General features: G+C 36.7%; 3 protein-coding genes across 7 annotated transcripts in view; 2 read left to right on the top strand and 1 right to left on the bottom strand.

Annotated features, from left to right (window-relative positions):
• camk1db (calcium/calmodulin-dependent protein kinase 1Db) overlaps nt 1-1,896 on the top strand; it is a 42,399-nt gene extending 40,503 nt beyond the window's left edge. The window contains exon 11 of one of the 2 annotated variants that reach the window (XM_079809465.1): nt 327-1,896. In XM_079809465.1, coding sequence (XP_079665591.1) covers nt 327-427 — 101 coding nt within the window. In that variant the 3' untranslated portion in view covers nt 428-1,896. Of the gene's footprint in view, nt 1-297 lie in introns of both variants that reach the window. The other variant, XM_079809466.1, reaches the window with a different exon arrangement.
• Nucleotides 1,692-6,719, bottom strand: ucmab (upper zone of growth plate and cartilage matrix associated b). Its single transcript, XM_079809467.1, has 5 exons — nt 6,323-6,719; nt 6,118-6,183; nt 5,946-6,041; nt 3,570-3,668; nt 1,692-2,415 (listed from the first exon to the last, which is right to left on the bottom strand). Exons 1-5 carry the CDS (start codon nt 6,636-6,638, stop codon nt 2,318-2,320), a joined length of 675 nt encoding a protein of 224 aa, XP_079665593.1. The 5' UTR covers nt 6,639-6,719; the 3' UTR covers nt 1,692-2,317.
• On the top strand, nt 3,527-26,647 carry hal (histidine ammonia-lyase). Of its 4 annotated transcripts, XM_079809459.1 has the most exons (23): nt 5,801-6,208; nt 9,037-9,134; nt 9,368-9,448; nt 14,210-14,487; nt 14,643-14,703; nt 15,139-15,166; nt 15,249-15,323; nt 15,425-15,497; nt 17,439-17,505; nt 18,015-18,052; nt 18,183-18,308; nt 18,520-18,659; nt 18,786-18,833; nt 19,236-19,383; nt 19,619-19,714; nt 19,802-19,860; nt 21,021-21,101; nt 21,308-21,373; nt 21,443-21,608; nt 21,732-21,866; nt 25,078-25,186; nt 25,316-25,385; nt 25,604-26,647. In XM_079809459.1, exons 4-23 carry the CDS (start codon nt 14,241-14,243, stop codon nt 25,733-25,735), a joined length of 1,965 nt encoding a protein of 654 aa, XP_079665585.1. In that variant the 5' UTR covers nt 5,801-6,208; nt 9,037-9,134; nt 9,368-9,448; nt 14,210-14,240; the 3' UTR covers nt 25,736-26,647. The 4 variants fall into 4 exon arrangements, with proteins under 4 accessions (XP_079665584.1, XP_079665586.1, XP_079665585.1 ...); XM_079809458.1 differs by lacking the exons at nt 5,801-6,208; nt 9,037-9,134; nt 9,368-9,448 and adding an exon at nt 3,527-3,748; XM_079809460.1 differs by lacking the exons at nt 9,037-9,134; nt 9,368-9,448 and having other exon boundaries at nt 5,731-6,208.

Here is a 26,647-nt window from a genome sequence, read left to right as displayed (position 1 = left end):
TCAAAAGGATAAACAATGCAGATTTATTTTTACAGCCATATTTGATCATATTTACCAGGGGCGCCAATAATTCTGAACACAACTTTATGTAGCGACTTTTCGAGCAGGCTTTAGCTACTTTTCATTGAAAATAGTTGGGCGTCAAACCAGTTCTTTCTTCAAGTATATTGGGGCCTTTGTATTTCTTGAGCTGAATCTCACAAATATATTTGTGTTGACACGACTTTTGTTGACCGTGTCGAGTTACTCATCACCAGTAATGTGCTTTGTGTTGTATTATGTCGTGTTGTCGAACAGCCCTTGAAGAGGGTGTTATCTTTGTCTAGGTTCTTCCATGCAAGCGGCAAACTCTTCCACGAGGACGGGAACGCCTGAGCGACAAGCGCGGCCATCCACGGTCACCACCATCATCACCGGCTCGAAATGACATCTTCTTGTGAGACCGCACACTTGACTGTTGCACTTTGTGGAAAAAAAACGTGTTTTCTTCTATTTTAAGGGTAACTTCCATTATCCACAGTCGAACACACGTTCGACCTCTCTGGAAAGCCAATGGTGCGCTACACCATGAGACGGTTTCAAAAATAGCGGCCTGTGTGTTTAAGGTGACTGAGTAAAGCTCACGACTTGAACGTTTATGTGGCTGTTGAATGGAGGTTACGAACCTTGAGTTGAAGCACATCTGCTTCGGGTCGTAATAGATGATAAAAGGTTGTGCAGATAAATTAATTCATTAAACAGTTGTTGTAACTTTTTTGCTGCTGTATTTCAACCTTGCTGCTGTTTTGAAGAACCAAACGATAAAGGATGTTGATGTAGTTAATAGAGGCTTTAAACCAATAGCCGCGTTTATTGCCATCCAGTACGTATACATTTGAAATTCAGTCCTGGATGCGTCTGGCATTTATTAATGAGTGAATGAAAGATGTTAATACTGTATTTAAAAAAAAAAAAAAAGGAAATGTGCAGTTCAATGGTTTTATCAAAAATTTGTTCATATTGAGAAAAGATTCTGGAGTGATGTGTGTGTCAAATGTTTTTGAAGGTATAAAATGGAGGTATAAGTATGTTTTGGATTCATTTAGTAAGCTTTTTGCCATTTACAGTATAATTTTGTTCACACTTTACATTGCAGTGATTGTTACGTAGCACGTAGTGGAAATTGAAGTATGTGTTGTTATTACCACTTAAATGATTATTAATTGTAATATAGACACTGTAATGTAAACTGTTATCATCATTTTATTCTTTTAATTGTGACTAAGGCCGAGGAAACTGAAGAGCGCCTGACCCGTAACGTGTTTGTTTTGTCACAGATCTATATGAAGAAGTACCAGCTTCAGTGACGGACATTTTGTATTTGCTGATCTTGTGTTTCAGTGGAGCGAAAAAGCCTAAAATTTCACACATCGTCCAGTGTACGGATGCAAACATCACAGTTTTCCAGTTTAACTAAAGCTTGATGTGCCCACTGATATACGACCGTGAGAGTTTCTGCTCTAAATCTCGCATGTCTTCATACCAGCCCTCTGAATTTAGCAGCTACATGCTGGTTCTTTCATTCAGGTCGCAGAAATGAAGTAAGCAGTGTTTTCTCTTCAGTAGATTTGTTCTGTGGTGAGTGTTTTTGGTGAGTGTATGGTGAGTTGATTTCAAATTTCCATTAAACACAAAGAAAACACCGTTTTATTGTTGTTCAGACTTATTTGGATAGCTTTTATTCAACCAAAATGAACTGTTATAAAGATTTACAACACGAAATGCTTGCTTAGACTGCAAATATTGTTGTAATAATAAATGCAATTATACACTTTACATTATCCCAGCACAAAGTGAATAAAAACATGTTACTTTGAAATGAAAAAGTTATTAAAAGCTTCTTGATAGATTTTCTAGAACTTGTGCAAAGACTTCTGTCATTATAGTATGTGGACAAACTAGCCATAATACAAATAAAAACTGGCGAGTTGTACAGTTAAGTGTTATGAATAGTCTGCCCAAGACAGCAACATAGTGTTGGCCCAGATCCGGCCCACATCTGGTACACATGGAATCCACACGGACCAGATGCGGGCCGGATCCGGGATGGCACTATGTTGCTGTCTGGGGCATAGGAATAAATGTACATCTTTTTAAAGAACTATAATACATGATTACATACGTCCTGCATGCATGAATATACAGGCATAAGGCTATATGTTATTTTGCCCTAGTGTGTGCATGTTTACGGCACACATTGTGCCTAAAAGCCTTTACAGAAATATGCTGTAACGTACTGTAAAACTCTCTACCCATTCCCCTCTGGTTATCCACTGTTTTAGACCGTGTGTCGGTTGTATTCGTAAGATGGGTCGAGTCCGTCTTGGTGAAACTCTCTCCACTGCTCTGTGCTCTCTCTGGTGCGCTCGTCTTGCTCTGTAAAAATGGAGGAATTTTAACTTTAACTGTATTCAGATGATTACACATAAGCCTACCAGATATTTGAGTAACTGTGTTTATATTTGACGTTATGTACAACACTAACATTGTCTTGTGCATGCCTGGAATTTGTAGCCTTGGCCTACTGTACAGACATTAATAGTAGGCTATCATCCGCTCATCAGGTCATTATGACCCGAAATGAATTTTGAGCACTAGCAAAAAAAAGTTTAAGTGATTGTAATAAACATTTTTTAACAAATCCGTCCCTCGCGGGTCAATTTGACCCCCATAGGAATTAATGGATTTTTTTATTTATTTGTCTTTTATATATAATATATAACATATAACGGGGAAATGATGTTGTTGTTGTTGGAGTTTTTTTTCTTCCATTTTTTAGAATAAAAATGAATCAGTCACAATGCAGACTGCACACACAGATTTAGACACATTTACAATGCAGAAAAAGACACAAAACAAGACACACCCATATATGAGATATTTTGAGCTGAATGAACTGGGTTAAACATGAAATGGTGAGTTATTTTCAATTTAAGTTGAAAGAATATGAATAATGTGCTTAAATTATATTATGTATTGATAAAATCTAGTGATTTAAAGGTAAATAAATAAATAAAAAATCTCCATACAACTTTCATTAAAAATAGAAGAAGAAAAAACTTATCAAAGTGAAATAATATAAGCTTCTGTACAAAAAGTATAATTTTTGGGCTTCGGGTCATTTTGACCCGCGAGGGACTCTTATGTTACAAGTATGGGAGGAGAGGATGATGGTTAAATATAGGTTTATGCTGCCTTCACGTGATTGGAATTATCTTAAATGTATTTAATTTATTAAATTATTACATTTATACTAGTTTCCTAGTTTAAAAAATTGGACATGAACTCAGGTCAAATTTTGTGGTATTACATTTGATAAGTGAGTATAATAAAATCATTTTTATTATATTATTTTATTTTTCAAAAATGGCTTTAAAAATAGATTTATTAAATTTGTTTTATTTGAACACTACAAGGTTAATCTGAGTTCATAAGTAACCCTGTTTGTTCAGTGTTGAATGATCTCAGAACGCTACTAATGCTGCCTGATCCAAAATGGCCGCTAGGGTGAGTGTTTTGATTTGACTCACCGTCATGCTCTTCCTCAGCGTAGTTCTCAAACTCATTCCTCTGTTCCTCGTGATACTCTCTCCTTCTCTCGTCTGCGGCCAGCCTCTGTCTCTGTTCAGCTAATGAGAAAACAAAATGTGAGAGGAAGAAAGAGAGAAGGAAATTAAAACAGAAATATGCTCAGACATCATGAATTAAGGTATGATAATGTTATCAAATTATTCAAGTAACTCAGCTCAGGGTTTCTGCTGGTCTTAATTTGCCTTTCTACAATTTAAGGCCTTAAAATTGTATTAAGTCTGAGCACAAACGATTAAATTAAAGTCACTGCATTAAATGTTGCATAGGATATATGCTGCAACATTTTTTTTTTATCTTCCTCAGTATTTGTGACTGGTTTTCCAGTACAGATATCTAAACATCCCAAATCAAGATATGTTAACTTGAGAAGCAAAATGAAGATACAAAGTATTTTCTGACAAATTAAGACTAAATTAACAGATTACACTTATATGTTAATGTTTTTTTTTTTAATTATTAAGTTGATTTTTTGAGCCCATTAAAGATATTTGTTCTTGTTTTAATTATAAACTCACTTAATTTTGATCAATTTCAGAGTAAACAACAATGACTTATACCAATTCTTATAGTAAATATATCTTGAGTTAAGAATATCTTTAGATTTACACTGGAAAACAAGACAAACTATACTGAGAACACCAAGAACATTACTTTTTGCAGTAGAATCAGAAAGTACGGTAAAAGTTATGTCCATTTTCTAGTGGTTGTGAGCAGGTATTCAAGCCTTAAGCTATTTTTGTCAAATGAATGAAACATTAGGCCTAATGGATATCTTCTGCTTGGTTCATATCTGAAGTGTTCATATCTCTTTAGACATTTACATTTAGAAAACATATTGACATGTGTTCCCTCGACTTTATTCCTAAAATGTTCTTTACTTGGTCTTAAAAAGGTCTTTAAAAAGTCTACCAGATCTACAGAAACCCTGTAACTTAACACCGTAAACTATGGAAACCCATTTCTGCCACATAAGAAAATAAATCATGCTTTGGTAAATCGTAACTATGCCACTTTTTATGACATAATTACGATCTCATAATCATGACTTAATGTCATAATTATGATTTACCAAAGCATGATTTATTTTCTTATGTGATGGAAATTAGCTTCCATAGTAAACGGACCCGTTTACTTTTATTATAACATAGGCTATTTTAACTACAATTATGCAAATGCTTTTGTTTGGATTACTTTGTATCACATAATAGCATCAGTATTATATTACACACAATATTATAAAGCACCAAAGCTGCATACCAATTCATTTTGCTTTGTTTTAAGTCCCAACATTTTTTGATTCCACTTGAGATGTTCCAAACGAAAGAAAATCCTTGTGTCCTGATTCTTAACTCACCATTTGAATGCATAGTCACGAATTCACACAAGTGAGTGAAACATAATTTTTTGGTGAGCCCATAACCACAAACTAACAAACACAGACCAGGTCAAAGGCAAATGAAAAAGCAGCAGAGCCCCTCCTCCGCCTTTGGCCGGGGCTGAAGACTGAATGCAGGTTTCTCCAGCCTGCCCTGTGGTTCCTGCTGTGGTTTGCCGTCCTTGCATTCCTCAGCTCAAGTTCAAAACGCAGCACCTGTGTGGCCAGTGCAAGCCACTACTAAAAGGGCCCTTTATTACGGTTTTACAATTGTAAGCAGCTCTAGAAGCCACAACAGTGATGTGATTGAGACCTATTTACTTTATTTGCAAGACTTTAGACTGTGACTTTTTATGTATACACAACTGTTCAGAAGTTTGCGGTCAGTAATATATATATATATATATAAATACATATAAATCAATATATAATCTTATGCTCACCAAGGCTGCATTTATTTAATCAGAAAAAAATACAGTAATATTTTAAAATATTTAAAAATCTTTTCTATTTTAGTATACTTTCAAATGTAATTTATTCCCGTGATCAAAGCTGAATTTTCAGCATCATTACTCCAGTTTTCAGTGTCACATGATCAGAAATCATTCTAATATGCTGATTTTTATTAAAATTATTGAAAATTTGCTTAGAGATAATAATTTAAGTGCTTAATATTTTTGTGGACACGGTGATGCATTTTTTTTAGCATTCCTTGTTCAATATAAAGTTCAAAAGAACATAATTTATTTGAAATATACATATTTTGTAACATTATAAATCTTTACTGTCACTTTTGATCAATTGAATGTATCTTTGCTCGATAATGATATATTTTTCTGACCCCAAACTTTTGAATCCGTGCGTGTGTATATGTGAATTGCAATTGTTCTGGATTGTCCATTGTAGGGGTTGCACTTCAAATAAGCACAAATATCCTCACCGTTTATCTCATCCTGAGTTTTCACAGCCCTCCTGCCTCGCCGTTTGAAGAAGCTGGAGGCATCTGCCTCCGGCATGAAGATCTTCCTCGGTGCACCTTCGGTGAAGAACAACATTGATGAGGGGGAAGAACTCGTTGGAAAGATCTAGGGAAACATAGGGGTTTTGGTCACCTTGAGAATTGGCTGCCTTTGCATCGCCCTTATCTGACACAGCGGCGCTGTCGGCTCCATGGAACACTGTAACAAAGGAAAAATGGTTGAGGTAAGTCCAAAAGGTTTGCCACCCTTTCCAGGTACTGTTGAACCTGTGGTTCCCCACATTGGTAAATCAACACTTCCCTTGGTCAGTACAGTAAACCACAGTCCGGTTACTCACAGGTGATGGCGGACAAAACAAAGAGACAGGTGAGAAGAACAGGTTGCGTCCAGGACATATTTAAGGTTAGCTGAGCAAGAACAAAGTACAAGCTGCTGATGTTCTCAAGGATGTCTTGCCTGAGATTGAGCTTGTGGTCGTGAGAGCAGTGAATGGAATTTGACCAGGAGGGTGAAAGAAAGGTGGAGCCTTGGGAATGTGTTGATTTTGGGATGGGGGGTGGCACCGGAAAGGGACGGTGGCAGGGATCAAGCTTGAAGTGATCAAATGACATGGGAATGTGCAGTGTTTTTTTGGGGGGGTAAGGTTTCTGCATTGGGGATTTATTAATAACACTACATTGTAAAGGAATATTCCAGATTCAATACAAGTTAAGCTTAATCGACAGCATTTGCGGCATAATGTTGATTGCGATAGGTAATGTTTTCAAAACATCGCATGCAATAGTGACATGAAGTTGATACTTTTTCCCATGCAAATGATGTTAGCCAATCATAAAATGGGCAGTTAACTGACAAGCCTTAAAGAAGCCACCCCTTAAAAATAGATCATTTCAGACAGATGATTGAAAATAATACATTTTTCCTCATATATGTGACCTGTGCTGGCAAAAGGAGTCGGAATGTGCACGGGATAATTTCGTGCTTCAGGCAAAACACAAAAAAAATGTCAATTTTGAGGTTCATTAAACCCTCGTCTAGCGATCCCAATGCTCCAAATAGCAATACAAAACTAAAAGTATCTTTATTTGTATGTTTTTTGAGAGGAGTACCTTTCCCTTGTCCATGAAAAATGATGTCAGCGATATCGCTCGATCCCGATATACACACATACACAGAATATATAATATTTCAAAATATCTGTCATGGCAAGTATTCATGCAAACATGATCTGTTTTGTCTTAAGTGGATGTTTGGGGTAAAACATCTCATCTCATACAGTAGATCTTAATATAAGCTGTCTGTTTCATTAATGTTAATCAAACAATTGTAGTATCATGGAAAATGTTTGGTGGCTTGACTTGGTGTGTCAAAATTGATGTTATTACCAGGGATTTTAACCTCTTAACTGTCACCGTCCCACTGGCAGGACACCTGGCACTCTTTTTTTGATCGCCTTTATTCGTATCATATATTTGAGTAATTATAAATTAGGGATCATTTGAAAGCTTACAAATTCAAAATTCATCCTGTGAAAACCGTTTTAAAATTGGACGTTGCCTTACCATGGAAATCTAGCGGGCTCCTCCCCTAGTGGGCGGTGTCATGTTTCATATTACAACATTTATTTTAACTGCTTTATAATCAAAATCTTTTCTAATCTTGACAAAACACATATCGTCGGAAAGGTCTGAGTCTCAAGGTTCCATATTTGGTGACCGTTTTGTGATGGAAGTGGCATTTGGACAGAAATTTACAGGAAAATGCATCAAAAAAACAATCAATAGAATTTCAATGACACCCGGTGGCTATTTGTGGTATAGCGCCTAAACAAAATCTCATGGGGACTTCCATTTTTGTGATATAAACTTCAAATTTGGAACTCAACTTGGTTAGACATTTGGCTTTGATTTTATAGTCATTTTAGATTAAAACATTTTTGTAAAATATATATTTTATATAAAATAAAAAAATATTTAGTACAGTATTTTTTATTTACAGTAAATTTAAACTTCCATAACTTTTTCATACTTTCATATTTTGAATTCCAAAGCATTCTTGAATTACAGCCCTTTAAGTTTGGATAGTGCATTTTCAAGTGTTTTCTCAAAAAAGGGGGGGGGGGTGACAGTTAAGGGGTTAAAGTATGATTGCTAGGTGATTTTGTTTCGGAACCTTCAGAAAACTTGAACTCGATTTTTCTCAAAATTGACTTTTCTGACTACTGACTTCAAACTGGTGTAGCTCAGTCATTTTTTTGTCCAATTCTAACAAATCATACATAATTTGAAGGTTTTTTAATTTAATTTTGCTCATTGCGACTCATTTTGCCAGCACGGGTCACATATTTTTTTGCACACAAAACTTTATTAACATTGTAAGTGAACCTCAAGGAATATATTACTTCTTTCAGCCGAACACAATCAGAGTTATATTAAATAATATCCTGGCTCTTCCTAGATTTGTAACGGCATTGAATAGCGCCAGTGTTTTTAAAGCTCGAAAAGGTGCATCCATCCATCATAAAAGTAATCCATACGACTCCAGTGGGTTAATAAAAATTATAATAAAATATCTGTGTCCCGTGAGGCACTTACAATGGAAGTGAATGGGGCCATTTTTGGAGTGTATAAATGCAGAAATGTAAAAGTACTCATATTAAAGGGAGTATCACCCAAAAATGAAAATTCTGTTATCATTTACTCGCCCTCAAGTTGTTCCAAGCATGTATGATCGTTCTGCTTAACACAAAAGAATATGTTTTGAAGAATGTCTGGAATCAAACAGTTGGTCAATGGGGTGCATTATACAAGTCCTTAAAGGGATAGTTCACCCAAAAATTTAAATTCTGTCATTAATTCCTCACCCTCATGTCGTTCCAAACCCGTAAGACCTTCGTTCATCTTCAGAACACAAATGAAGATATATTTGATGAAATCCAAGAGCTCCCTAAGCCCACATAACACAACAACTACTTTCAAGGCCCAGAAAGGTCAAGGGAGTAAAGAGATCATTAAAATAGTCCATCTTAATTTGTGCACTACCCCTATACAGGGGCACGTCCCTGGATTCGTGATCTGTGTGAGACGGTCCAGTGGACGCCGCAAACCTGCTCCATCTTTTCCATCTCAGACAGGAGCGCCATGAATCAGGTTATTTTTTATTTATCATACATATGTTATCACTATTTTAATACCTTTTCTATGTAAAGCACTTTGAATTACCATTGTGTATGAAATGTGCTATATAAATAAACTTGCCTTGCCTTGCCATGTGACTCCAGTGGTTCAACCTTAATGGAGTCACATGGACTATTTTAATTATCTTTTTACCACCTTTCTAGACCTTGAAAGTAGTTGTTGTGTTGCTTTCTATGTGGGGACAGAAAGCTCGGATTTCATCAAAAATATCTTCATTTGTGTTCTGAAGATGAACGAAGGTCTTACGGGTTTGGAGCGACATGAGGGTGAGTGATTAATGACAGAATTTTCATTTTTGGGTGAACTATCCCTTTAATATATTATATATATGTTCTCAAGCTACAAACATTTGTCCTTGCTTTTTTGATACATAGTCTTCATTGTGCCGAGCTACCTCATTTTACACTTTATATTTCTCGTCACATCCCAAACCCCAAAAAATAATATTCCCCCTCATTAAAATATGACCTTTTCAGCATAATTTCAAGACATGTTTCTGTCCCTTAAAGCAGTGGTTCCCAACCACGTTCCTGGAGGACCCCCAACAGTGCACATTTTGGATGTGTCCTTTGTCTGACACACCCACATCAGGTCTTGGAGTAGCTACTAATGAGCTGATGACCTGAATCAGGTGTGTTTGATTGAGGAGACATGCAAAATGTGCACTGTTGGGGGTCCTCCAGGAACGTGGTTGGGAACCACTGCCTTAAAGTACCAAAATATGGAGAGTGGTTTGCACCTGTGGGGTGTGATCCAACACAAGGGGCTCCTCTCATGCCTCATGCCCCAGGCGGGAAAAACGTCTGCGGTTCTGTGTTTGCTTTGGGGGATTTTCTAGCTGGAGTCTAGCCAATGGCGGGATGCAGTGAATGATGAAAATGTAAGGGCCTCTTTCCGAGAGTCTGGGGCCCGGAGAAACTGAGATGTGAGAATATGTAAAGGAAAGGCTTATGTGGTTGACTGGATGACAGGAGAGTTTTGAAGACGCTGCCAGATAGGTTGCACATGTCTGCTTAACATATTCCTCACTGTCACTGGACAGTCGTAAACATGCCAGAATTGCGGCCTTTTTCTGTCCTTCACATTTTTTGCTTGGTAAACTTTGAAGATGTTTGAATTTTCACAAGTTGTTTCACAGCTTTTTATTAAACATGCAAATAACATTTGTTTAGGACTAATATTACCAGCTGCCACGGTCATTCACGATCTGTCCTGGAGGGAGCGCCAACAATCTAGATTTACCTGCTGCTTTATTTAAAGTGCTCAAAAAGGACCGAAACACAGGCCCGGCTCCAGCTTTGAGATGCAGGGTGGGCCAAGTGAAATTCCCGGTGGGCCCAGACTTTTAACATAATTTTTTCCCATAACATATACATCTTTATATTTACAGCTCAATGCAAAGGAGCTTTTCTAAAGGTTCATTCTGGTCCAGATTTTTACTTGCCCTGCACAAATTTACACTGGCCCCACCACAAAAAAAGTCTTATTAGTATTTTAATAAATATTAAGACAAGTAAACAGTCTGTAAGAACAAATGACAAGCAATAGCACAAATAAATAGAATCAGGGCAGGACTGAGGGGTCTGGGGGCCCCATGGGCATGAGTTTATGTTGGGCTCTGCCTACGCTACTAATGATCATTATATAGTAGCAAAAAATACACAAAAAATGTAATATCCTTTGAGGTTCATAGAACAATTCATATGCAACATGCCTAGCCTAGTCAAAGTTTAGATGTATATTATAATACAATAAAATACAGGATGTGTCTCTCAGTCAAGAGAAGGTCAAACCCCTAAAATAACACAATAAAAACAGATGAATAGTATTGTCATATCTGTGTCCTCTTATGTCAGATTCTTACATTAAATCAATCAATTCAATCAGAATAAGACAACATGTCTATTACCAATCAAATAAAGTCAGTATCAACAAAATCCATCAATGTATTCACATATGCAAGTCATTTGCAGCATGAACGGATTTACACTGCCTTTGCATAATCAGTGTTGGTGTAATGCTTTACTAACTAATTAATTAATTACTTTAATTTCAAAGTAAAGTAAGGAATTACTCTTAATTTCTTTGTCATTTACAGTTACTTCTGATTCAAATACTGTATAGACTGCAACAACAATTCTATATAAAATAATGGTGGATTTAACATCAAAATGATTTTACGTCTTATGTTAAACTGTAATGTAACCTCTCTAAATATTTTGGTCAGTTCAAGAATAATTTATGCAATTTTATATTATTTATTTGAAAGAATTAAAATAGCAGTTTTATGTCTATCTTTGTTCAACTGGTCAAGATTAATATGGGATTTAGAAAGTAATTGGGAATAATAAGTAATGGAATGGTTTTTAGAAGGAGAATAATTGGTAGCGTAATCTAATTACACTGTTGAAGATGTAATTAGTAACTAATAATTAATTAAATAATATTCTACTTTTTAAATATGAAACTAAAACCGCCAGTAGGTTAGCTACTGTATTAAGTTCAAAGTGCTCATTTATTTAACTTAGCATACGACTGTAGGCTATTTATGATTGGGTAGCTTAAATAAATCATTTTCTCATCTGATTCGTTAAAACACTGATTATTAGTTCAAGCACTGTTGCTTGTGTGATAAACATTCAAGTCGTATTTAGTGGAAAAATAACAGAAATGATCATTCTCTGTAAAGATATGACGTGTGAACATGAGACGCAACAACATAAATAAATGTATGATTTTATCTGTCTGTCATTCTATCTATCTATTTATCTGTCCGTCCGTCCATCCATCCATTGTTCTGATCTATCTGTCTGTCTTCCGTTCCATCCATCCATCGTTCTTTCTATCTACTGTTCTATCTATATCTGTTTATCTATCATTCTATCTGTTTATATATCGTTCTGTCTGTCTGTCTATCCATCCAATCATAATCAATACATCATTATATAGTTCTGTCTATCTATTGTAATCATTCTATTGCATTTATTTATTGCATTTTATATTTAAATGAGAAAAATACAAAAGATAGATTATTCTAATTGAATATACAGGTGCTGGTCATATAATTAGAATATCATCAAAAAGTTGTTTTATTTCACTAATTCCATTCAAAAAGTGAAACTTGTGTATTATATTCATTCATTACACACAGACTGATATATTTTAAATGGTTATTTATTTTAATTTTGAGGATTATAACCGACAACTACGGAAAATCCCAAATTCAGTATCTCAGAAAATTTGAATATTACTTAAGGATTTTTAGAAATCTTGGCCAACTGAAAAGTATGAGCATGTACTGCACTCAATACTTAGTTGGGGCTCCTTTTGCCTGAATTACTGCAGCAATGCGGCGTGGCATGGAGTCGATCAGTCTGTGGCACTGCTCAGGTGTTATGAGAGCCCAGGTTGCTCTGATAGGGGCCTTCAGCTCTTCTGCATTGTTGGGTCTGGCATATCGCATCTTCCTCTTCACAATACCCCATAGATTTTCTATGGGGTTAATGTCAGGCGAGTTTGCTGGCCAATTAAGAACAGGGATACCATGGTCCTTAAACCAGGTACTGGTTGCTTTGGCACTGTGTGCAGGTGCATGAAGTGCTTTAAAACTTCCTGGTATACAGCTGCGTTGACCTTGGACCTCAGAAAACACAGTGGACCAACACCAGCAGATGACATGGCACCCCAAACCATCACTGACTGTGGAAACGTTACACTGGACCTCAAGCAACGTGGATTGTGTGCCTCTCCTCTCTTCCTCCAGACTCTGGGACCCCGATTTCCAAAGGAAATGCAAAAAAAACTTTCATCAGAGAACATAACTTTGGACCACTCAGCAGCAGTCCAGTCCTTTTTGTCTTTAGCCCAGGCGAGACGCTTCTGACGCTGTCTGTTGTTGAAGAGTGGCATGACACAAGGAATGCGACTGCTGAAACCCATGTCTTGCATACGTCTGTGCGTAGTGGTTCTTGAAGCACTGAATCCAGCTGCAGTCCACTCTTTGTGAATCTCCCCCACATTTTTGAATGGGTTTTGTTTCACAATCCTCTCCAGGGTGCGGTTATCCCTATTGCTTGTACACTTTTTTCTACCACATATTTTCCTTCCCTTCGCCTCTCTATTAATGTGCTTGGACACAGAGCTCTGTGAACAGCCTGCCTCTTTTGCAATGACCTTTTGTGTCTTGCCCTCCTCCTTGTGCAAGGTGTCAATGGTCGTCTTTTGGACAACTGTTAAGTCAGCAGTCTTCCCCATGATTGTGTAGCCTACAGAACTAGACTGAGAGACCATTTAAAGGCCTTTGCAGGTGTTTTGAGTTAACTAGCTGATTAGAGTGTGTCACCAGGTGTCTTCAATATTGAACCTTTTCACAATATTCAAATTTTCTGAGATACTGAATTTGGGATTTTCCTTAGTCGTCAGTTATAATCATCAAAATGAAAAGAAATAAACATTTGAAATATATCAGTCTGTGTGTAATGAATGAATATAATATACAAGTTTCACTTTTTGAACGGAATTAGTGAAATTTGATGAAATTCTAATTATATGACCAGCACCTGTAAATATTTTACAAATTATATTATCCGTATAACAATTACAGAAAGTAGAGAAAAACTCAGTCTTCTCGTTTTTTTTTTAATTCCACTTTTTATGCTGATATAATTTGTAAGGAAAATATTATTACATTTGATAAATGCAAAATGATTCCTGATAGTCTCAAAGTGATCTTAAATGTGTTGAATCAATGCATGTGTGTTTATGCTGATGGTGCCAAAAATTGTACAAGCTACAAACTCAAAGGAAATCACTCAGTCTAACAGTTTATTGACTGATAGATTCTTGTCTTTTTGACGAGCGTATTGTCACACAGAACCTTTGGTGCAGAGATAACCAAGTCAAACACCAGCATGTACTCTGTCTTCTGTAGTCAAAGGAGGGGTCCGCAGAACAGCCTTTGATTGGCCCTTTTCAGTTTGTGTACACCACCTAGTGAAGTGATTTGCATTGCTGATCACGCTTCTCAGGTATCAGCCTGTGGTTGCTCAGTCAAACGAGATGCTTCGCTTCACGGTCCACGTTCGGGACGAGTGGCTAACCGTTCCTTGCAAAGATGCCACCTGCAGCATCAAATGGTTGGGTTTTGAAGCTCTCAAGCGCTACATCAAGAACAAACCCGACAATGGAGGAATCCATCACATCAAAGATGTGCGTTTTCTGGTCAGAAGATGTCAGGGATTGGGGTTGCTGGACAATGACGATATCATAGAAGATGTGCTTGAGGATAACGACTTTGTCGAACTTGGTAATGTTAAAAATTTGGCTTATTTGTTCTGTGTTTGTCGAGAGGTTGAACTTCAATCGTTCAGTTCTTGACTGACTTTTTTTTTAACCACAAATACTGAATCTTGTTTTGTAAGATGAGTCAATAACATGTTATTTATTTACTGTTATTTTCAGCTATTGAAGGAGACACCATGCCACAAGATTTCATTCCAAGTCAGCCTGGGGCGTCACATCTGTATCTTTTATATTGTCAGTCGATTATATATTTTAATTGAATAAATTATATGATAAGCTAATTAATTATTCAAATGTTAATCATTCAAAGACATTAAATGCTTATCTAAACTTATACTTAAGCTTGAATTGAAAAAGAGTTTTATTTAATATAATTTTTAAATGAATTATTCTTCATTTTGATCAGTTTTACAACTTTTAAGTAACAACACTAAAAGAATGCATTAAATTGTCAGTGCTTGTTGTTTTATATTAAAACCTTTTGCTTATCACTATATAATGTTTTGCATGGTCTACATTTGGAATCATTCATTTATTTTTTCATGTAAAGACTTTCATGTAAATGATTGTCTTTCGGGAAAATCTCTCAAAACCTCTTAGCTACTCAGTCAACTTTAACAACTGAAAATGTCCTTAATGTGGATGTTAAAAACAGAACTAGAGCATATAGAGAACCACAGCAAGTAAGTGAAATATCAGTACAACAAATACAGCAATTTTACTGCCGTATCATCACTACTATTAATGACAGCTGTCCGTTTTCAGTACATTGCTCTAGATGGGAACAGCCTGACCTCAACTGATCTGGTGAATTTAGGGAAATGCCTCTTTAAGATTAAGGTGAGCGGGTAATGCTGGATGTCTACAATTGATTTGTAAGGGGAATTAACATTTACAAACAATATTTATCAATGGAAATGCACCTATTATCTGACCCTCAGCTGACCCCGGAGGCCGAGCAAAAGGTTGTGCAATCGAGAGAGCTTCTGGACACCATTGTAAAAGAAAACAAAGGTGAGCATGACATCCAATCTAAAGGAAATATGTGCGTTTTTTAGTTTTTCTGAAGTGAGTCAAGTAAAAACTGAATTACCTTATCATTAACTGTAAAAAAAAAATAAAACAGTAAAAGTGCATTCCCAGAATTTCCTTGTGTTACACATCACATATGATCGTTTTTATAAATAATTTTGTCTCTTCTTATTTGTGTTATCAGTAAAGGCCATTACATACTCCGCAAGAGCAGAGATAAAAGTTCTCGCTCCCATTTTGTTCTCGCAGCCCTGGTTTGGGAGTTCTCGGAGCTTTGTTCTCAGCTGAGCAGAACTTTTTTCTTGTGGGTGTCCGAGAACCAGTGATGGGAATAACGGCGTTATACATAAACAGCGTTACTAACGGAATAATTTTTTTCAGTAACGAGTAATCAAACGAATGACTGTTTCTCCCATTACAACGCCGTTAGCAATACTGAGAATAAAATGCAGCGTTACTAAAATTGAGCTCACTGAAACGGTTTTCATCTGAATAGGCCCTCTGTCAGTCGGACCTCAAATGTGTTTTTTTCCCCTCTGGTAGGTTGGTATGTGTGTGTGTGTGTGTGTGCGCGTGCGGGCGGGCGTGCATGCCATGCGTGTATGTTACACATAACTGATGATAATTGGTGGGTGGGAGACAACCACAACGGTTAGGTAGCGTTCATACACACACACGCACACACCAACGACCAGGAGGAGTCAGAGCGATGGCAAGTCCAACGACTTCAAAGTTAGCTTTCACAAACTGGAAGTATAAGCGCTACTTTTCCCTCGTTGAGGTGAAAGGTAAGAATGTTTATGTAACGTAACTTATACCCAGAAAGAAAGAGTTTCTCCACGTCGGCGGCAAGTAATTCTAATCTAATGAAGCACCTCACATCATCACGTCGCCACAAAATTAGTGGCTAAAAACCCAGGTGAAAACGTGAGCTCCACTACCAAAGGAGTAGTACTGATAATATTTACACAACATTTACACTATAGTAGGCCTACTGATAATATTTACAATAATGTATGGAATTTGATATTTGTCTCTCACATTGTCCCACAGCAACATTACAATAGTGTACATTAATGTAAAATGTTTTATAATAATAATTTATTCTATTTAGTGTCCAATTCATTAATTTAACATATTTAATATTGGGGGCATCCAAGTTATTTGACATATTTGAACATTAAAAAAAAAAAGTAACACAGTAGTTACTTTCCCTGGTAATTAGTTACTTTTATAATGATGTAACTCAGTTACTATTTGTAAGAAGTAACTATAACTAATTACTTTTTTAAAGTAACTTGCCCAACACTGCCGAGAACTATTGTATGATTGGTCAGAAATTTAAAGTGGGCGGGAAATGTTCGGCACCTGCTTTTCTTGTGAAGTATGGAAAGTCCTGGCCAGAACGAACTTTGTTCTTGTTTTTGCCACCTCAAGAATACGAACAAATGTCTTTGTTCTTGCGGAGTATGTATAATGTACATTAGTGCGTTTTGTGTTACATATTATGTTATTGAGTTAATGTTTATTGCATTATATTAGTGTCATGTATGTTACTCTGATGGTTTTTTGTGTTTATGTGTTTGACCCTGTGCACCGTCTATATGCAAGTATTGTCCATGTTCATATTTTTACGGTGAATTTCTGGCAACCACAGACGGCAGTTTTTTACTGTAAATTTAAACAGATATTTTTTACAGTGTAAGCTACTACCTAAAGCACCCTAGAAACCATACAGCAATTTTCTAATGACCACTTGGAGCACTCGAGGAACCACATACCAAGCATTTGGCATTATAATAGCAAATTCGTACAAAACATCATGTATTTGCAAGAGCATGAATATCCTCATTATTATAAAATATTGTGGGTTTTTATAAATATGACTCCACATGATCATACATTTCTTTTTCCCTTTTCTAGTTGTGTATGGCATCACTACAGGGTTTGGTAAATTTGCTCGGACTGTCATCCCAGTCAGCAAGCTCAAGTATTATTCTTTTTTTAATTTATAAAATGTTTGGTAACACTTTATTTTGCAGTGTCCTCGTCACACATGTTACATGTAGTTACTGAGGTAATAACTATAAATTATGCATAATTACATGAGACTAACCCTATAGTAAGTAATGTAGTTCATTATTATTACTATGTGGAGAATTACACTATAACAGACCCCTTAAAATAAAGTGTAACCAAATATTTTCTTACTCTTAAAAACTTTTGCATTTGAATACGTTTATTTTAAAAGTGCCTCATTTGTTAATGAAATGTGTTATTTCATTAACAATAAGCAATATATTTGCACAGCATTTATTTGTTAATAAAATAATTAATAAAACAATAGTTCATAGTTAATGTTAACAGATATTACTTGATTTCTAAAATACATTTGCACATTTTAAAACTAACATGCTGTATAAGTATTGTTTATTATTTGTTAACTAATGTGGTTAACTAATGTTAACTATTGAAACCATTACTATTTCTCTATTTCAGGGAGCTTCAGGAAAACCTTCTGCGCTCGCACTCATCAGGTGTGACATATTTGAGTTAAAATAAATGTCTGCTTATGTTTTTGTAGGATATTTACTCATAGAAATATTCATGTCATGAATTGAAACTTTCATTCTGTCTCCTGTATGATTATTATTTGTGATTTTATAGGTCTGGGAAGTCCTTTGAGTCCTGAAAGAACTCGAATGCTGCTCGCTCTGAGGATTAATGTTTTGGCCAAAGGGTACAGCGGGGTCTCACTGGAGACTTTGCTCCGCATGATACAGGCCTTCAATGGTACATAATGTATTCCTCATGATTTTTTAACTGAAGAGAGTATTGTTGGGTCTTTTTGTTTCTTTGGCACTGCACATGAAACATGGTGTGCCATTTCAAAGAACACTTTTATGGTAGCTGCTATGACTGCGAAAATTTCTCTTTGAACTACTCCCTCAGGATTATTAACTCGAGCTGATATTTTACTATTTTCGTTCTTCTCTCCTCTCAGCCTCCTGTTTATCCTACGTCCCGGAGAAGGGTACGGTAGGTGCGAGCGGAGATCTCGCCCCTCTTTCTCACCTCGCCCTCGGCCTGATGGGAGAAGGCAAGATGTGGTCGCCCAAGAGCGGCTGGGCGGATGCCAAATACGTGAGCACGTTTTCTTTGGATACTGCGGCTGCAAATCTTTGTCCTAATGTTAATGAAAGCAGTGCATAAACATATTTACTCTTCCTTAGCCTTTAAAGTCACATTTGACCTTTGTATTGCCTGCAGGTATTGGAAGCACATGGTCTGAAGCCCATATCTCTGAAGCCAAAGGAGGTACGGTTAATCCCCCCATTGTGCAGTCAACATGTTTATCTCTGTTGACTTAGAGCTGTTTTGCGGGTCAGAAATGTGTGCCCTTTACCTGCCTGGTCTATGGCTTATAACATTGGAGCCCCCCTTTGAAATCTAACCTTTAAAACAAGTCATATTTTTTTGCGTAGCAAAGGGACAAATTATACAACAAAAGCAACATTTTAAGAGAGATGCTTGGCTTATGAAGGCTTGGCTCTGAGTGGTCGCTTTACAAGCATGTTTTGGGTGTTTGCTATGTGGTTACTATAGTGTTCTGGGTGGTTTCTAGGGCGTCGCTATGTTTTTCCTATAGAGTGCAACAGTCTGGAGTTGTTAGTTTTATTCTGTGCTAAGAGTGTTTGTTATGTTTATCTCTGTCCACAGGGGCTGGCTCTGATCAATGGGACGCAGATGATCACATCTTTGGGAGCAGAGGCCGTGGAGAGAGCTGAGGCCATCGCCCGGCAGGCTGACATCATTGCTGCCCTGACCCTGGAAGTCCTCAAGGGGACAACCAAAGCCTTTGATAGTGGTGAGGACAAAAATAAGGGTCGTGTAAACAAGTGATTGATGTGAGCAGACACATTTACACACTGTTTCTCAGTTCTGTAGACCGAAACGGTAAACACTGCAAGACTTCTCAGAGAAAACATTACTAGGGAGACTAAACATATTTGTGTATTACTGCCTCACATATAAAGTCACAGTCCTCCACCAATTTTCCGAGTATTGCAATGCAATGACAATGTAAACCAATTTCCTTACAGATATTCATGAACTGCGGCCTCATCCAGGACAGAAGGAAGTGGCCCTGCGCTTCCGTTCCCTGTTGGACTCTGATCACCACCCGTCTGAAATTGCAGGTGAATGCCGCCATTTTTATATGTACCATTAAAACTCATATTTAACTATTTGGTGGTAACCTGTCTTGTTTTTTTCCATAATTGCAGAGAGCCATCGGTTTTGCGACAGAGTTCAAGATGCCTACACTATGCGCTGTTGTCCACAGGTAACATATAGAGCCCATTCTGGGTCACCCTATATAAATGATAAGTGTTATTATTTTTAAATATTTAAAAAGTAAATGTTATTATTATTAAAAAAAAAAATATATATATATATATATATAATAAAAAATATATAAAAAAATATATCTTTTTAATTTTATTTTTTTAAACATTATCATTTTGAAATAAAGCTGAAATAAATTAAAATATAAATATTAGAAAAACTCAAACTAAAGGAAAATTACTGTAAAACAATTATATGACCAATAAGTTTAGACAACATATGTTTTCAAATTGCTTTAACTCATTAAAATAAGTTAAGCAATTTTCAGATGTTTGATATGTTATACAAGGTCCAACTTATTTTATTAAGTCAGTTTAATGTAATTTAAGTTTAAATGACTTAAACATCCAAGTTGATTGTACTTAAAAAAAATTAAGGCAGCAACTTTTTTACAGTTTAAGTTAAAGCACTAAAATGACTGGAATATAAATAAAAACAAATAATAAATTAAAATTAAAACTGAACTCAAACTAAAATTGAATAAAAATTACACCTAAATAATAATAAAAACATAAAAATGACAAAATCACACAACAAATTTACAAAAAATGAAAACTGAAAATATCAAATTACGGTAAAACTAACATTGACACGTGAACTATATTCAGTTAGCTTTAAATTTGTGTAGTAGATGGAAATTAATATCAATAAATTTAAACCTAAATAATAATAATTATAAAAAAATACTTAACAAAATTACAACAAAATTAAACAGACACAGAAAAGTTTTTCCTTTACAATTTTGCGTACAGACGACAACGTTGTCAAAACTATCCCCGTTCACAAGGATCCGCGACTTTCACTTTCTAAAGAAAAACTATATAGACTGTGCATATAGACTGAACACGTTCACGTAGTTTTTTGTTGTTTACATGGAGATGATAACTGGATAGTTTTCAAAAAACTTGCACTTTGAAACCCTATTTCAAAACCTTGCCTTTTCTGCCCGCCTAAATGCCGTTGTTGTGTATATTAACGGCCAAAACACATACAAAGTTTTCCATTTTTACTTAAAAATGGTGTGTAAACAGCCTCTAAAATAACACAGGCTGACACACTTGAACTATATTTTAATTCCGTTTGTCTTATATTCTGCAGGTCCATGGAATCGCCAATGACACAATTGAGTTTGTCAAGAAAATCATTAATACAGAAATCAACAGTGCCACAGATAATCCTGTATCCTTTTTTTAATCTGTATTTATAAGTTTGCAAGACAAACACTCATCTTGCAGTGCCAAAAGTGTCTGTTGCTCATGTTCGAATCTCCAACTGAAAATGTTTTCCGGACACCATCGATTGGGTGTCAAGGTTTGTCTGGTTAGCTGGTGTAACTACACCAGCCTCTTCCTCAGATCTGTATTTTGCCCTTGACTTTGAGTTAGATGGTGTTTGCAGAGAGAGGTGAGACCATATCCGGTGGAAACTTCCATGGAGAATATCCAGCAAAGGTATTTTATCTCACCACAGTAGCATTTATTTCAATGACATCTCTGCTCATTTTCTTCTTCCCTTCTTAGGCTCTTGACTATTTGGCGATCGGTGTGCATGAGTTGGCCTCCATCAGCGAGAGGCGCATTGAACGTCTCTGCAATCCCTCTCTCAGTGAGCTGCCTGCGTTCCTGGTCAATGAGGGAGGCCTGAACTCTGGATTCATGATCGCGCACTGCACTGCTGCGTCTCTTGGTAAGCGTCACAAAGTTCAGAAGAGTGTAACTTTCCTTAACCAAATAGTGGAAAGTTTAATTTTGACTACTGTACTGAAGTCACGTCGACCATTAACTAAAATAGATACATTTCCTTCTGCAGTTTCAGAGAACAAAGTGCTTTGCCATCCCTCCTCTATTGACTCCCTATCTACTAGCGCAGCCACGGAGGACCATGTGTCCATGGGAGGCTGGGCCGCGCGCAAATCCCTCAGAGTGGTCGAGCACGTCGAGCAAGGTCCAAAACCTGATATTAACCTCCCATATATCCACTGACATCATTCACTAATCAATTTAGCTAAAATTGCGCCCCCTACTGGAGCAGCAAAACTTACGATTTTCCAACACAATCTCATTGCAATTTGTAACTATTTTACGTTTTGGTCAATTGGTGGCTAAAGGTGCATCACATTAGCAATATTTCAGTGAAATTGCAGGGTAGAAAAAGGTCTATTGTCAATAGCGTATTGATGTATTAACTCAAAAACATTTTGAGTGAAAAGCTAAGAAAATTGCGTTTTTGTCAAAGACTACATTCACTCAAAAAAAAAAGGCTCGTAATCATAGGGTAACCTTTTTTAGTGCTATATAGCACCAATTTTGGTGCTTCAGCGGTTCTTCAGCGGTTCTTCAGAGGTGCTATATAGCACCTTAGTCAAAGAACCGCTGAAGAACCTCTGACGAACCACTGAAGCACCAAAATTGGTGCTATATAGCACTAAAAAAGGTACCCCTATGATAACGAGCCAAGAACCATTTTTGGTGCCATATAGAACCTTTTTTTTTTTTTTTTTGAGTGTTTGGATTGGATTCAGAACGATGATCAAAACATAGATGGAGTCCATCAACAGCCCCAAAGCTTCATAGTCCTATAGCTCACCCTGGGTCGACATTTCATTTGGTAACATTAGGCGGTTTTGATTTGTATGCTGTCTAATGTTGATGATCGTGTTATTTTACATATGAATCTGCTTACATATGATATCTCGCCTGTGCTTTGATCTGGAGATTCGGTACTCTTTCAGATGCGTAATAGCGCCCCTACCATATAAAAGTGAAAGCCGGAAAATTACGCCAATGAGTGTTTTCTTATAAATGACGGAAAATTCTGTCAATGGCGGGGAAAGAGTTAAATATAATGTATTTACAAAGCAGCTTTCCGTTTGTCTGGCTATCACCAGACAAGGCTCAATTTAAGATTGAACATTGGTCTGGGGAGTGTGCTCTGTATTTTCTACCTCACAAGAGGCATAATAAACGAGCATAATTCAAATGACTCTGTACACAATTGGATAGTCCTTCAACCAATCAGACCACAAGAAACCTGATCAACAGCCAACGACCCATCGCTTCTCTATCCGTCATCGTGTTAAACCTGCCAATAGCGCGCCAGGTGAATAAGCCAGTCAGTGATTAGTTCCCGCAAAAGTGTAACAGAAGCAGTAGAAATTAATGTACAGGTTTCCAGACTGAGTTGCAGGGCGAAATCAAATCGCCAGCAGATCAGGCTGGGTTTACCCAGTCTAGCTTTCCGTTGTTCACTGTGGAAAATTTGTGTGACCAAAGCAAAACTCCAGAATTCCACAGATTCCTATTGAAATGACTGGATTTCGCCTATGACATTTCGCAGAGCCACAGTAAATTAGCCTGGATGCCAGCTGAAATTAGCCCCGCCCACAACATTTGAGGTCGGGAAGTTCGGGTCTGAACTTGATCCGTTGTGGAGCAACTATGCTGGAACCAGAGCTGTTCGGACCAATCAAATTGTCAGGGCGGGCTTTATACGATGATGGACAGATGATCAACAGTAATGTAATCATCCACGTCACCAAAGAGCGCTTGGGTTGAATTTGTTCTAATCCTAAACGGAGAACTTGTTCGTATATGCATTCTCTCAAAAATGATGATCGTGCTAGTAAGTACTCCGTGTATCCTTAAAAACCTTTTTTACAACACCGGCAAAGATCGTTTACACTCCTCATCTTCTTCTACTTCTTCCAGCGTATGTGCAGTTGAGTTCTATTGACAACTATGCGTCGCTCCGTTGCTCTGATTGGTTGTAGGTCTATCCAATTGAGTGCAGAGGCATTTTCTTTCCTGGTTCGGTTGAAACACGCCCCATAAACACAGCCCAATGGAGCAGTATCAGACTCACATTCTGACTAGAATTGAGGATGACGACGTCAGGCTAACAGGAAATGTGACCCTGGACCACAAAACCAGTCATAAGTCACACGGGTATATTTGTGGCAATCGCCAACAATACATTTTTGATATGTTTACAGTAGGAAATTTACAAAATATCTTCATAGAACATGATCTTTACTTAATATCCTAATGATTTTTGGCATAAAAGAAAAATCTATAATTTGGACCCATCTTTTTCTTTTATGCCAAAAATCATTAAGATGTTAAGTAAAGTATAAGTTGATGTGTGGGCGTTGATGCGGGTATCGTCAGTATTTGAATCTGAAAGAGCGTGCGATCCGTGGGCGTGATCGCATTAGCGGCTCGCGGGTGACTGACATCTATCGCTTTTCAAACAGATTACATAAACACAGAAAATTTGTTTTCGATTTGGTTTACATTGTTTAAAACCTGACATTTCAGCGTTTCTTTAGACATATGTCTCATGTTTGTGAGACAAGTATTCACTAACCTAGAGGTCCTTTTCTGAAGAATCTGAATGAACGTCTTTGACAGAGAGGCTGCAGATCACGCATCGTGTTGGTTTTCTTTATTTTGCAAAACATTTTGTTTTTATAAGTAAAACAAAATAGAAACTTAACAGATTATAATGATGTATAACACTTGCCTGAATGATAAAAAACGACAGTTATTTGAGTATATTTTAAGAAAAAAAGAACGCTGATCACGCCGGCGCGACCGCCGACTCAAGGGGGTTTAGTAAAGATCATGTTCCATGAAGATATTTTCTAAATGTCCTACTGTAAACATATCAAAAATGCATTATTAGCTATAATATGCATTGCTAAGGACTTAATTTGCACAACTTTAAAGGCAATTTTCTTGCATCCTCAGATTCCTGATTTTCAAATAGTCCTAACAAAACTTGTTTATACAGCTTTCAGATGATGTATTAATCTCAATCTCAAAAAAATGACCTGTGATTTATGACTGGTTTTGTGGTCCAGGGTCACAAATGTGACCTCACCTTAATTCATATGAATTCGTACAATCTTATTCATACATATTCATACGATCTGCTTACAGTGATGGTTATGTTTAGCGATGGACATCACATCATACGAACTCATACAAAATTGCCACCTCCTAAAACATTTTCCCTTGAGAACAAAATTTTCTGTTATATTTGTTTGTAATTTTTGCACTTTTTGCTTTACTGACCACTGATATACAAATACAGATCAGAATGTCATTTTTGGAGATATTTAACCTGGATACGTCCGTTTTGTGTTTCCTTACAGTGCTAGCCATTGAGTTGTTAGCTGCCTGTCAAGGTATTGAGTTTCTACGCCCCCTACGTACAACGACCCCATTGGAGAAAGTGTACGACCTTGTGCGTGCTACAGTAAAGTAGGTCGAACGATGATGCACTAACCCCAAAACCTCCAATATATTGAACATTCAGGTTAATAATTGGCAAACCTTCTTTCATCTGTATTTTCCTACTTCTCTTTGTCTTTTTTTCTCTCTTTTCCTCAGGCCCTGGATTAAAGACAGATTTATGGCTCCAGACATTGAAGCTGTACATCGCCTTCTCGTAGACCAGAAGGTTAGCTTCGCTGTTTCTTATTATTGACAATTACTATCAAAACAAACCCCAAAACTCAAAAGATTTATTAATATTTGGTGCAAGGCTGGACATGAATGGTACGTCAAAAATCTGGTTGGGAAGAGTTATTACTTAGATTTACATGATATCTTTATATTCAAGATAATGATTGACCCCAACATTCTCACCCCATGTTGTTTCTTGCCTGTTGCATTCAGGTGTGGGACATTGCTGGGCCATACATTGAGAAATATTGTAAGGAAATCATCCCAGAGTCCCGCCCCTCTTCCCCAACAGCCTTTGCTCTGGACCCGCCCCCTTCACCACGGAAACGGGTCAGGCTGGAGTGACAGAGATGGCATCCTGCTGATACTGTCCTATAGTCTTACATTTAATACATTAACATGTGTTTAAGTAGAGCATTTAAAATATGTTCATATTTCAGCATAGTTGGTTCTTACTGTTGTTTAATGCTTTTTTTCCTTTGAATGGAGTTCATTTTAAGATGTTCCAGTTCTACTGTATCTTGCCATCTGTTGGTCCTTATGCAGTTTCTGAGTGTTAGTGAATAAATGTCTTGTGATATTCAGTGTTTGTTTTGTTTTGTTTTTCTTCAACGTTCCCAGAAGGTAGCACACAGTGACAGCAGGATAGAGTCTGTATCATGTTTTCATCCGGATATTGAACGATTCCATCAGTCCAGTCATGAAGGAAATGTCTTTGAACTCATGACACAGAGGTATTGTGACAGATGGAGGGATGTAGGGTCTTTGTTTTGTGGCTCACCGCCATGTGAAATATATCTTTGACTTTCCTCAGACACTGCTTTTTGTGGCTTATAGCGAATTCCCTTTTTACATTTTATCAAAATGTTCATTTTATGAGTGATTGTGTTCTCAATAGGAATCAAACCCATGACCTGAGTATTGCTAGCAAGTTCATTCGCTACAAAAATGGTTTATTGTTTAGTTTTTTTTGCCTTGCTTTTCGTTCAAAATATCTAAAAATACATTTACTTGAGAAGCAAAAAAAAATAATAATAATAAGAGTTTGTGCTTAAAAGAAGAAAAAATATCTGTCCATGTGCTAAGAAAAATTATTTAAAAAGTAAAAGGTAATTTTTCTTAAAAGAAGACAAAATATCTGTCCATGTGCTAAGAAAAATTATTTAAAAAGTAAAAGGTAATTTTTCTTAAAAGAAGACAAAATATCTGTCCATGTGCTAAGAAAAATTATTTAAAAAGTAAAAGGTAATTTTTCTT

The sequence above is a fragment of the Gobio gobio genome, assembly GCF_949357685.1.
Source record: "Gobio gobio genome assembly, chromosome: 25".
NCBI classification, from domain to species: Eukaryota; Metazoa; Chordata; class Actinopteri; order Cypriniformes; family Gobionidae; genus Gobio; species Gobio gobio.
Note: the sequence above shows the minus strand (reverse complement) of the source record. Positions and strands in the feature narration are given on the sequence as shown.